Genomic DNA, 12,829 nt, shown 5'->3' with positions numbered 1-12,829 from the left:
GGTCGTTTTGGCTGGCCATAAGTCTCTCTGTAAGATACCAGCTTCAGGAAAAGCTCTGGGCTCCAGGCTGCTGCCACGCAGGCTCCCATGGAGTGGTTAGAGGCCTGGTCTGTGTGCTTTTTCCAAACTCCACTATGTCTGTTCACCCTCAAATGCAGAGGCATGACTGCTGCCCGATTCAAATGCAGTGCAAGACTCCCAAGTCCTGCCATGGAAAATGCTCGCCTGCTTGCAGCCACCCCTGTGAGCCGTCCCCCTGCCCCCGCCCCCCTCCCCCCTTCCCACAAAGGGAAACCACGCTCACTCAATCCCACAGAGTTTTGATGAAGATAAAAGAAAGTAAGACAGAGGCAATGCTGAAAATGGGATATAGTAAGTGCTCAATTAAATTAGCCCTTCCCCACCTCCTCCTCTTCTCCTTTTCTTCTCCTCCTCTCTCTCCTGTTCCATTTCCTCCTCAGAGAAACATGAATTACATGGTTCTTATTGTCTTGGCTGCAGATAATCCAAAGCTGGTAGCCAATGAGGGGGCATAGCCGGGGTAACGACCAGGTCTCCCGGACTCCTTCCCGGCATCAGTTCACTCCACTTTGCCCTTGTCTTGCATTCTGACCCGTGGTGTGATCTGGGGCAGGTTGAATCTATGCTGCTGGGCCTCCCTTCCCACATCTGTACCCTGCGGTAGTAGCAGGCACCAAAAGCAGGTTGACCGACAATCCCAACTGGTCCCAGACTTGGAGTGTGAGGACCCGGGACACTGGACTTTGGGTGCTAACACCCTGAGGGCCCTGGAAAAAGACTTGTTCACCTCACCTTGCCGTGTTTTTGTGGAGACTGTAGAAAATGCGTGAAAGGGACCTACGAAAGGAAAGTTCTGGTTATACTTTAAAAGCTCTCTGCTTGCCCTAGCCGGTTTGGCTCCGTGGATAGAGCGTTGGCCTGGGGACTGAAAGGTCCCAGGTTCGATTCCGGTCAAGGGCATGTACCTTGGTTGAGGGCACATACCCAGTAGGGGATGTGCAGGAGGCAGCTGATCGATGTTTCTCTCTCATCGATGTTTCTAACTCTCTATCCCTCTCCCTTCCTCTCTGTAAAAAATCAATAAAATATATTTAAAAATAAATAAATAAATAAAAGCTCTCTGCCTCTCTAAGCCACTTTTTTTTTGCTTAGGTTAATGAAGTGACCACCAGTTAAGTTGTTTTGCTCATGATTGAGCATCGTGTGTGTCTCAGATGGGCTGCTGAAGTGGCCTGTGGCCTGTTCTCCCGGCTTCCTGCCCTCCCAGCAGCGGCCAGATAGCACCTGTGAGCATCTGAGTTGGTCTTGTCCTTCCTCTGCCCAGAGCCCTGTAGGGCTCCCACCTCCCTCAAGGTAGAGCCAAAGTTCTCCCCAAGGCCCACCAGACCCTGCACGACCTGCCCCATCCCTTCCCCGCCCTCACCTCCTCCCTCCCTCCCTCTGCTCCAGCCACATGGGCCTCATTGATGTTCCTCCAACACACCAGGCCCAGTCCTGCCTCAGGACCTTTGCATATACTGGGCCTTTTACCTGGGATGCTCTTGCCCTGTCTAAACACCTGGATCCCTCCAGCATTATCTTTGTGTTTCAGCCCATGTGTCATCTGCGCGACTACCCTATTTTTGACATTGTATGACTCACCCGCTCCTCTCTGGATTATCCGCTCTGTGATGGTTGATAATTTTGTGTGTCTTGTTCCACTGTTGAGTCTACCATGCCTAGGAGAATCCCGGCATATAGTAGGTATTTGTATTAGTCAGGGCTCTCCAGAGAAACAGAACCAACAGGGTGGACATCTATATATCTTGATATATGCATTCATATATGTAAAGATATACTACAAGGAGTTGGCTCACTTGGTTACAGCAGTTGGCAAGTCCCAAGATCTGCCGGGTGAGGTGCACAGGTCCTGAGTCAGGAAAGGACTTGGGGAACCGACCGAGCAAAGGTGAGCACAGCTGATGGGACAGGGCGGGAGATGAGCTGGAGAGGTTGGCAGGTGCTCAGGCTCAGGGGACTGGGCTGCTGTGCTGGTTGGCAGCAGACTTGAGCTGGGCAGATAGCGCTAGAGGAAGAAAGCTTTGGGGATCTGAGCGGGGAGACCGCAAGTGGCGATGTGCCGGAAGTCTGCAGAGAGAAAGGTTGGCTCTGCAGATGAAAGAGGAAGCTGGAAATGAGAAGAAAGATACAATCTGAGTGCAGGAAAGGGAAATAACAAAACATTTGCAGAAGGCAAAAAACCCCGGTTCTCAAGATCCGAATCGTGATAATTCATCTATGACGTTTTCATAGCACTTTTTATAAAGAGCTTTCCTGTGATATCCCATCCTACCTACCAGTTGCTGTCAGCAATATTGTTGACCCCTCTCTTTCTTTCATGCCCCCTACCCAGCCCACCGGCAGATCCTATTGGCGTTAACTTCAGAATAAATCCAGAATCTCTTGCTTCCCGCTGCTCCCACCGCTCACCTGGACAAGCGCAGACGCCTCCTGCCTTGTCATACTGCCTCTGGCCCTCGCCAGTTCACCTTTCCCACCAGTGGCCAGAAGGTCATGTACAACCTGTCATGTTGCTCCCCTCCCCTGCTCTAAACTCTCCCGGGGCTCCCATCTCTCTCTGATAGAAAGCTGAAGCTTTACCATGGTCTAGCACTGTGGTTGGCAAACTCATTAGTCAACAGAGCCAAATATCAACAGTACAACGATTGAAATTTCTTTTGAGAGCCAAATTTTTTTAAACTTAAACTATATAGGTAGGTACATTGTTCTTAACTTAATTAGGGTACTCCTAAGGCTTAGGAAGAGCCACACCCAAGGGGCCAAAGAGCCGCATGTAGCTCCCAAACTGCAGATCCTATGTGATCTGGCCATCCCTCATCTGCTCTGCTCCAACCACACCAACCTCCTTGGAATTCCATGAAATCGTCCTTTATCCTTGCCTTTTCCTCTGCCTTAAATAGCTCCCTAGCCCACTCACTCACCTCCCTCAGGTCTTTGCTCTGATGTGACCTTCTCAGTAAGGTCTTTATGACTGAGCAACAACTGTGTACCAGGCACTGTTCTATGCATTTAGGACACGGCAGTAAACGAGACACAAACCGCTGCCTTCTGGGAGCTCACAGTCCATCAGGGCAACAGACTTGAAACAACCAATTCTATAGGTTTTTCTATAGAATTGTCTTAGAAAGGGCATGAAAATGTCTTCCATTTCCAGCCAGACTTACTTCTTCTTGCATAGCAGTGGTGGAAATCATGCACTTTGGGGGGTTGACAGGCCTGGCGCTGCCACTTACCAGCTGTGTGTCCTTGGGCAAGTCACTTAACCTCTCTGAGCCTGTTTTCCACATCCATGCAGTGGGAATTGGATCAGTTTCCTGTTGCAGCTGTAACAAGTGACCACACACTTGGTGGCTTAACGCAACAAGAACATTATCTTACAGTTCTGGAGGCCAGAAGTCCAACATGGGTCTCATTGGGCTGAAATGAAGGTGTCCGCAGGGCTGAGTTCCTTTCTGGAGGTCCTGGGGGAGAATCTGTTTTCTTGCCTTTTCCAGCTGCTAGAGATCAACTGTATCCCTGGGCTCGTGTCCCCCTCCTCCATCTTCACAGCCAGCAATGGCTGGCCGAGGCTGTCTCTCATTGCATCACTTTGACTCTGCCTCTCCTGCCTTCATCCTTCACTTAAAAAGACACTGTGATTACATTGGCTCCTCCTCGATAATCCAGGATGACCTCCATATCAAGGTCATGTGATCAGCAATCTTAATTCTATATGCAACCTTAATTCCCCCATTTTGTGTAGCATAACATATTCACCTGGTCCAGGGATGGGACGTGGTCATCTTCAGGGAAGCCATTATTCTGCTGACCACAGGAATGATAACATCAAGTGAGCGTCTTCCTTAGCACCTGGAGTCTGCTTCTGTCTGTGGCTTTGTCCTCCTGGATCTCAGTGTGGCGAAGACCTAACCCCACAAATAACTGAGCAATTATAATTGTAATGAATGTCACAAAGAAGGAGCACACGTAGCTATGGGGAGTCAGGGAAGGCTTCTTGAAGGAAGTGACATTTAAGTAAGACCTGAAGAATAAATAGGAACTGGTTAGGCAAAGCAGAGGCAAAGGGAATAGCATGTGCAAAGGCCCTGTGGTGGGAAAGCTAGAAATGGAGACTGACATGAGATGAGGCTTAAAGATGTGGTTGGGTCTAGTCACTGGGGGCTATTTGGGTCATGTTAAATAATTTAGATTTTAATTCTGGGTGCAACAGGCAGGATTACAGGGAGGGGTGGGGTGGGTAATCAAATTTGCACACAGAGATGATTGCAGGGCATGATGAGGGATGTAGGACTAATTGTACAATCCAGAGGAAGATCTATACCCAACATAACCGTGGGGATGGAGAGAAGTGAGTAGATGCAGAATGATAGTTGGGAGGGAGAGGGAGAATCAACATGGGAGAGACTCACTAAATGTGAGGGTGAAGGCTACACAGGGAAACTGAGGTACAGAGGTGAAATCACGTGTTCCAGGGCTGGATTGGCTAAAGTGTATCTCAGGCCTCCTCTGACCTGCTGAATTAGCATCTGATATCCCAAGCTCTCCTGGGGATCCCAGGTGAGGCAGAGGCTGCTGATCTGCGACCATACTTGGAGTAGCAAGGGTCCAGGTCAGTGCATCTCACACTTTCATGGGTCCACCAATCATTCGGGGATCTTGTTACAGTGCGGGTTATGATGCAGCAGATCTGGGCAGGGCCTGAGATTCTGCTTCCACCAGGCTTCGTACTGGTGCCACTGGCCATGGACCGCACTTTGAGAAAGAAGGGTCCTAGATCTTCAGGGTCCTTGATGAACACTCTTGGTCACTGTGTCAGTTTCTCAGGGCTGCCATAACAGGATAGAGATTTATTCTCTCACAGGTCTGGAGGCCAGAAGTCCAAAATCCAGGTGCTTCCTCTGAAGGCTCCAGGGGGAGAATCTGTTCTCTGCCCCTCTCCCAACTTCTTCTGTTGCCAGCATTCCTTGGCTTGTAGACCCATCACTCTAATCTCTGCCTCCGTCATCACATGGTCCTCTCCCTATGTCTCTGTACCTCTCCTCCATTTCTTAAAAGGACACCAATCGCCCTAGCTGGTTTGGCTCAGTGGATAGAGCATCAGCCTGCGAACCAGAGGGTCCCAGGTTCGATTCCAGTCAAGGGCACATGCCCAGGGTTGTGGGCTCGATCCCCAGTAGTGGGCGTGCAGGAGGCAGCCAATCAATGATTCTCTCTCATCATTGATGTTTCTCTCTCTCCCTCTCCCTTCCTCTCTGAAAGACAAATATATATTTTTTTAAATAAAGGACACCAATCATGTCAGATTAAGGGACCATCCTACTCCAGTATGATCTCATCTTAACTCACATCTTTTTTTTTTCTTTTTTGCTATAGTATTCCATTTTAATATTTAATGCTAACTCACATCTTAATGACATCTACAAAGACCCAATTTCCAAATAAGTTCACGTTCTCAGGGTCCAGGATTTAGGACTTTAATATCTTCACAGGGGACCCAAAAACAGTTGCCTTCTTGTTCTCCAATTGGTTTTCCCTGCAGCTCCACTCTGGTGCTGTAACACAGGATCTTCTTTTTCTGCTGCCTAGATACGAATGAGTGTTGGGACACCACCACGTGTCCAGCTTATGCCACCTGCACCAACACTGTGGGAAGTTACTACTGTACTTGTAAACGAGGCTTCCTGTCCAGCAACGGACTGACACAGTTCAGAGGCCCAGGGGTGGAATGCAAAGGTGAGTGCACACCTCCTCAAAATCCTCTAGAAAGTTAGGTGGAAGCTGGCAGGTGTAGGTACTTTGTTCCTTTCCCCCCAAACATTATTTCCTCCCACCTTCCTTTCCTTTCCTTTCTTTCTTCCTTCTTCCTCATTCATTCTCTCTCTCTCTCTCTCTCTCTCTCTCTCTCTCTCTCTCTCTCTCTCATGAAAATGATTCCTGGTCATTAACATTTTCAATGATTAGAGATTAGCATTATAATAAATAAAAATAAAGAACATGCTATTTATCAATATCAATCATTTACTTTGTTCATGAATGAATCCACAATTGGGGTTGAGTTTGGTGAGGACAGCTTGTCTCTGTGCCACACAGTGTCAGTTGAGTTGGCTCATGTGGGAGTTAGAGGACCCACTTTGAAGAGGGCCCACGCACATGGCTGGCAAGCTGGTGCTGGCTGTTGGCTGGCTGCTCCACCAGGCCTGTGGGCTGGAGGTCTTAGTTCTTCTCCATGCGGGCTGCTTTCTCATGACTGGTTGGGCTTCCTCACAGTACGGCGGCTGAGTTCTAAGAATGAGTATCTCAAGAGAACAATGCATGCTTTTTTTTATAACCTTGAGTGTCACTTCCTCCATAGTCGAAAGCATGCTCAGATTCACGGGAAGGGAACATAGACCTGCTGCTTGATGAAAGGAGTACCAAATTCGCACTAAATGAAGGGCATAAGGAATGGAAGACTTTATAACCATCTTTGAAAATACAATCTTTTATACAGGATGAGGCAGATTTGTAACTCTGGCTCTTTCTCTGTCTAGATGTAGATGAATGTTCTTCAAGTCCCTCAAAATGTGGTCCTAACTCAGTCTGCAAAAACCTGCCGGGGAGGTACAAGTGCAGCTGCTTGCCTGGTTTCTCTTCTCCCACTGGGGATAACTGGAGCCCGGAAAAGCCCGGCCATTTCTCCTGTACAGGTAATGCTCCTGGGCTCTGCATGAGTCTTTGGCGGCTAGCTACCACTGAGTTGGGCACATGCGTATTTAACCTTAGACAGCCAGTCTTCTGTCTGCTCACTCTCCTCTGCTGCTCCGCAGACATCAATGAATGCCTCGACAGTGGAGTCTGCCCAGAGCATTCTGAGTGTGCCAACTCTTTGGGAAGCTACAGTTGCCACTGCCAAGATGGATTCATCTTTAACAACTCTCTCTGTGAAGGTATGGAGGACCGGCTCTTCTTCATGTACCTACGTAACGAAGCATCACTTCATTTGATGATCCTATGAGATAGGGTTGCTGATCCTCATTTAAGACTGAGGAAATGGAGGTTCAGAGAGATGAAGTCACTTGCTCAAGGACACACAGCCATTAAAGTGGAAGAGCTGGGATTTGAACTCTTGTTGAGATCTTACGTGAATTAAGCAGTGGGGTCAGGAGGTACTTGAGAGTATGGGAGGCTCTCAAGTGCTCTTTCTCCCAGGGAACATTGGCCATGTCTGAAGACATTTTTTATGGCCACAACTGGTGGTGATGATGGGGTTGTGTGTGCTATTGTCATCTAGAGGGTAAGGCGCATTACAAAGCACAGGACAGCTTCCCATAATCAAAAATCATCTGATGGTGGGCAATGATGCACTGGCCACCATAACAAGAAGTTAACTTCAGGCTGAAGAATGAAGCAGGCAACTCCATAGAGTATGACAGAATTTATTACAGGTTACTTACTTATGGGAAGATTAGATCAGAACAGCCAGTCCGCACAGATTATTCCCCACTTCCAGACCCCTGTTCCAGTGCTTTTGTATAGTATAACTCAGGCACTAATTATTGACAAGAGAAAGGGACAAAGAATGCAGTACAGCAATGCCAGGGGCCATACCTCCTTGTGGTCTTGTGACAGATGGCCAGTTTGATATTTGTCTTGGTTGTCATGGCATTCTGGCCATTACTAACAAAAATATTTGTGGCTACAGTTTAAGGAACATAGATATTCATCAACTAGAAGGCTTTGATCTGCTTGCTAAGGACATTGAGGGTAATCACAGCATGAAACTTAAAATGAAATGAGATCTGGACGCAAAAATGGAGTTGGTTTTGTTCACACCTACCTCCCTACGAAAATGATCCTGTCCCAAATGTCAGTAGTGCTAAGGTAGAGACACTCTGTTGTAGGGAGACTCAAACTTCAGAACTTTCTCCTAAAAGGTGTTTAAATTAAGACCTGAGAGTTTCCCTTGATCCTCTGTCTCCTTCCATATTGAATCGGTCATCAGTCTTGGGTGACTGACCTGGTAAATGGTTTGGAATGTCTCCATTCTTCCCCATCTTTGGTCCAAACACCATATGGTTTACAGCAGTCTCAATCTTGCTCTTTGATTCTGTCCCCCACATTGCAGTCAGAATATTCTCACCAAGGGGCAGGGAGTCTGTATTCTCCATGTTCATTTGGAGAGAGTGACTGCATGACATGCTCAAACCTCATTATATTCTCTTGCCTTGGAGCCAGAGATATTTGAAGTCAGTCCACTTGTAGCAGTTAGCTATTGCTGACTAACAGATGACCCTGAAAGTCAGTGGCTAAAAACCACCTCATTTATTTAACTCTCAGTTCCATGTCTTGGCAGTTGAGGTTGGGCTTTGCTGGCCAGTTCTTTGGGTCTCAGCTGGAGTTGTTCGTGGGTCTACGGTCAGCTGGGGTCAGTTATGCTGACCTTGGCTGGGCTGTCCACCTATCTGGGGCCATCCATCTCTCTTCCACTTTGTCTTTTATTCTTCGTTAGGCCAGCCTAGGGTTTGTTCATATGGCAGAAGCCCCAAGAATGAGCAGAAACAAACAACCCTCTATAGCAGTGGTTCTCCACCTTCTGGCCCTTTAAATACAGTTCCTCATGTTGTGACCCAACCATAAAATTATTTTCGTTGCTATTTCATAACTGTAATGTTGCTACTGTTATGAATCGTAATGTAAATATCTGATATGCAGGATGGTCTTAGGCGACCCCTGTGAAAGGGTCGTTCGACCGCCAAAGGGGTCGCGACCCACAGGTTGAGAACCACTGCTCTAGAGGTATAAGTTTGGAACTGGCACCACATCACTTTCGCTGCATTCTATTGGCCAATGCAAGTCACTGGGCCAGCTAGAGCCAGGGGTGGGGGAACAACTCCACATCTTACAGAAAAAGGAGTGACAGAGCCTACATCCTAGGGTGTAAATACAGGGAGCAGCGAAAGACCATGAACATCTCTGTAATCTATGATTGTTATGTTTTGAAACTATTTGCCACCCTTTTGTTTACACACTGTTGGCCAACATTTATTCTCCCCAGACGCATCTCACTGCTCGGGAGGTGAGGAAGAAGAGGGAATATGGGTATTGGGGAGCAGCAGCACTGTGTGCCACCTGTTATGAACATGTACAGCGGGTCTCCTGCTTGCAATCTCCTGTCCTCAATTCCTCACCTGCCTTGATCTGGGTTTTCATTTCCACTCATTAGATGTGGATGAATGTGCCGATCCAAGAGCTTGCCCGGAGCATGCGACCTGCCACAACAGTTTTGGAAGCTACTCTTGTGTCTGCAACTCAGGATTTGAATCCAGCAGTGGAAACAGGAGTTTCCATGGCCCAGGAGGAATGTGTGAAGGTAGGTGGAGGGGTCTTTTGGTGATCCAGGTCCAAGCCTCTTTGCAAAGACAGCAGTGGTGGGGCAGGAATCAAGGTGGATCTCAGCTGAGTTCAAAGCCCTCATCTACAAAGGGGAAGACAATCATCATTCATTTTTCCTTTCATTCACTCATGCATTCACTCAACAAATACTTCTGGAGCACCTACTTTATGTGAGGCACTATTCTAGAGATGGTAGATACAATGGTGAGAAACACCGGCAAAAATATTTATTTTCCTGTAACTTATCATCTCATGTGGAGGGAGACAGGTAACAAAAATAAATGCACGCATCTATTGTGTGCCTGGAATAGTTAAAGGAGATGAAGACAAATAAGGCAGGGAAGGCAGATAGTGCTGGAGAAGATTTCTAATTTTATTAGAGCAAAGGCCACAATTAGAAGTGGGTATTTGAGAAAGATCTGAAGACACCGAGGGAGTGAGATATTGGGTACCTGGGGAAGGGTGTTCCAGGAGGAGGGAACAGCAGGTACAAAGGCCTGGAGGCAGGCTCTCAGCCAAGGCCCGAAGCTCTTCCATATGTGACCTCCTTCGGTCTTCCCAAGCGATACTTTATACTCATTTTTGAGATGAGAAAACAGAGCCTCCATTGTGGCGGAGTCACTCTTCCGATGTCAAATAGGCAGGAGTTCGGAGGGTCAGCACCTGAGCTGTGCCTAGGTTCACATCCAAGATGTCCTGCCCTCCAACCCTCCACTCTGATACATCTTAATTGTTATTATTATTAATAATATAGTGATTCCTTGCAGAGGGGCTGGCATTCACCAGGGAAAGAAGGAGTGGATGAGTTTGAGTTCTGAGGGAACACAGGTGAGAGAGAGGAGTCTTCATGAACCTGCAGGTCATCAACGAATCTGGATCCCTCGTTATACAGGGAGTAGAAGCAGAAGATGAGGGAGGTGAGCTTAGCCGGGAGCAGGTTCTCAGGGTCTCGTTGGTTCTAAGGAGGAGTTTGGGTTTTACCCTGAGCCATGGGAGCCTCTGGTTGTGTGGCTCATAGACATGCATTTGAATGCTTCCCTCCATAGCAATGAAAACGTGTGTAAGAAGATGAGACAGGGCCAGGGGAACCCCTTGGCTCTGTCCCTGGTGGGCTGTGTACTGCTGTTATAGCCTCAGCTTCCTTCAACTTTATGACTTAGACCAATTTTCTGCTTAGATGTGGATGAATGTTCCAGAAACTCGACTCTTTGTGGTCCCAATACTGTCTGCACCAACATCCCAGGAGACTACAGTTGCTCCTGCCTGCCTGGGTTCATTTCGCCTGAGTTTTGGACCCCCAAGCAACCAGAGGCTTTCAAATGTACAGGTAATTCTCCCAGCCGTGAGGTGGACTTCTCAACGGTTGTCAAATGACCCTGAGACGCAATGGCATATAGCAACAACCCTTTGTTCTTGCTCGTGATGTTACAGGTTGGCCACATGGGTTTTCTGGGGTGCCAGGATGGCTGGCAGATCTGAAATGGCCTCATTTGTGTGGCTGGTAGTTGGTGCTGGTCTCTGGCTGGGAGCTTAGTTGGGCCCCTAATTTTCATCGTAGGCCTTTCCTCATGGCTGCTTAGGCTTCCTCATGGCATGGCAGCTGGTCTCCAAGAAGGAACATTCAAAGGGGCAGAAAGCAGAAATGCCAGTTCTCATAAGGCCTGGGCTCGGCAGTTTCCTAGCACTTTCTATTGGCCACAGTCGGGGCCAGCCTAGGTTCAGAGGAAAGAGAAATAGATACCCATCCCCCTGGGGGAACATTGGGAGGGAATACTTCCACTGCATACAGGAAGTGAAAGGGTTAATGGAGGCCGTCCTCAGTGTATCGGCTACACTGCAGAACACATTTTATATTCCTCAACCCCCAGGGGAAATCATGCTTCTTTTAATTAGTCTATTTCTTCTTATTGATCTGCACTAGATGCTGACATTGTTAGAAGCAGAACAGTAGAGCAATAAAATCGAAAGGGACCTTAGAGAGGGTAATACAGCTCTAATGGCTCCTGGGAGCCTATTCAGAATCCCGATCAAGGGCAGGAAAGCCAAACCATGGCCTTCCACCCCACTTTTCTTCACACTATCACCTCTTTCATTTGTCTTACCTACTCAGGTTTCACTTCACAGGAACAAAGGTTCTCTTGGCCCAAAAGTTTTGAAATTCATGCGCAAGTCCAGCTCCATATGCAAAACATAAATTCCCTCTCTGCTATTTCTGACAAGAGCTTGCCTAGTCAAGGCTTCAATGTGTCTGGAAATGGGAAGCTCACTCTTTGGTTAGAGATGTTTTCTGTAACACCAAGAAGAATACCACTTCCCCATGCTTTCCAGCTGTGGGCCACTTCCATGCCTTTGATGACTCCAAATTAGTCTACTTTCTTAGCATAAGGACATCTTGTCCCAGTTCTCCATGGTAATGTCCAGTGCAGTGTGCCACATACCTGCTTAAGTGACTAGTGGATGCTGCTTGTTTATTCTTTTTTTGTTTTTGTTTTGTTGTTGTTAATCCTCATCTGGGATATTTTTCCATTGAATTTTAGAGAGAGTGGAAGGGAGGGGGAAAGAGAGAGAGAAAAAGATCTATGTGAGTGAGACACATCAATTGGTTGCCTCCCACACACATCCAGACTGGGTCCAGGGATTGAGCCTGCAACTGAGGTACATGCCTTTGACTGGAATAGAAAGTTTGACCCTTCAGTCTGAGGGCTGATGCTCCAATCATGGAGCCAAATCAGTTAGGGCAATTCTTCATGTTTTGTGATGACTCCTAATTCTTTTCTCTAGGGCATTCAATTCCATATGTCCTCTGTGGTTCAGAAACCCTCAGAGGGAGAGGTAACCCTGTGTTGCCATGGTGACCTGACACCACTCTCTATTTGTTAGGATAGAGTTTCTCAACCTTTGCACTATTGACTTTTTGGGCTCAATAGTTCTTTGTGTGGGGGCTGTCCTGTACATGGTAGGATGTTTGGCTTCTACCTACTATATCCCAGTAGCACCCCCTCCCCGAGTCTTGACAATAAAACATGTCTCCAGACATTGCCCAGTGTTCTCTGGGGAGGCAAATTTCCCCCAGCTGAGAACCACTAGCTTAACACAGAAATTTTTTATGCTCATAACAATCCAATATGGATATACTGGGCCAATGGGCAGCCTTCCTCTACAAGGTGATAATAGGGGTCCAACCTCCTGGCATCTCTTGGTTTTTCTATCCCTTAGGACCTTGGAATCCCTGGTCCCAGCCAGTGGTGGGGCAAGAGAGAGAGGGCACACCCACTTCTCGGTCATATTGGCCCAGAAGTGACAAATGTCATATCTTTTCACATTCCACGAGTGAAGACTGGCCACACTGATACCCAACCCAGGTTCAGTTGCCTAC

At 47.6% G+C, this 12,829-nt stretch overlaps 1 protein-coding gene across 1 annotated transcript in view; it reads left to right on the top strand.

Moving 5' to 3' along the window:
* Positions 1 to 4,419: 4,419 nt before the first annotated feature.
* Positions 4,420 to 12,829, top strand: part of ADGRE1 (adhesion G protein-coupled receptor E1) — a gene marked incomplete at its 5' end in the record, with an annotated part of 39,443 nt that continues 31,033 nt past the window's right edge. Inside the window, 6 exons of the mRNA XM_081092716.1 lie at positions 4,420 to 4,429; positions 5,668 to 5,814; positions 6,612 to 6,767; positions 6,888 to 7,007; positions 9,284 to 9,430; positions 10,631 to 10,780. Of these exons, the coding sequence (XP_080948842.1) occupies positions 4,420 to 4,429; positions 5,668 to 5,814; positions 6,612 to 6,767; positions 6,888 to 7,007; positions 9,284 to 9,430; positions 10,631 to 10,780 (730 nt within the window). The remainder of the gene's footprint in view (positions 4,430 to 5,667; positions 5,815 to 6,611; positions 6,768 to 6,887; positions 7,008 to 9,283; positions 9,431 to 10,630; positions 10,781 to 12,829) is intronic.

Source organism: Myotis nattereri (assembly GCF_964212035.1).
Source record: "Myotis nattereri genome assembly, chromosome: 5".
Taxonomy (NCBI): Eukaryota; Metazoa; Chordata; class Mammalia; order Chiroptera; family Vespertilionidae; genus Myotis; species Myotis nattereri.
The sequence above is the reverse complement of the archived record's forward strand: the minus strand, read 5'-3'. Positions and strand labels throughout refer to the sequence as shown.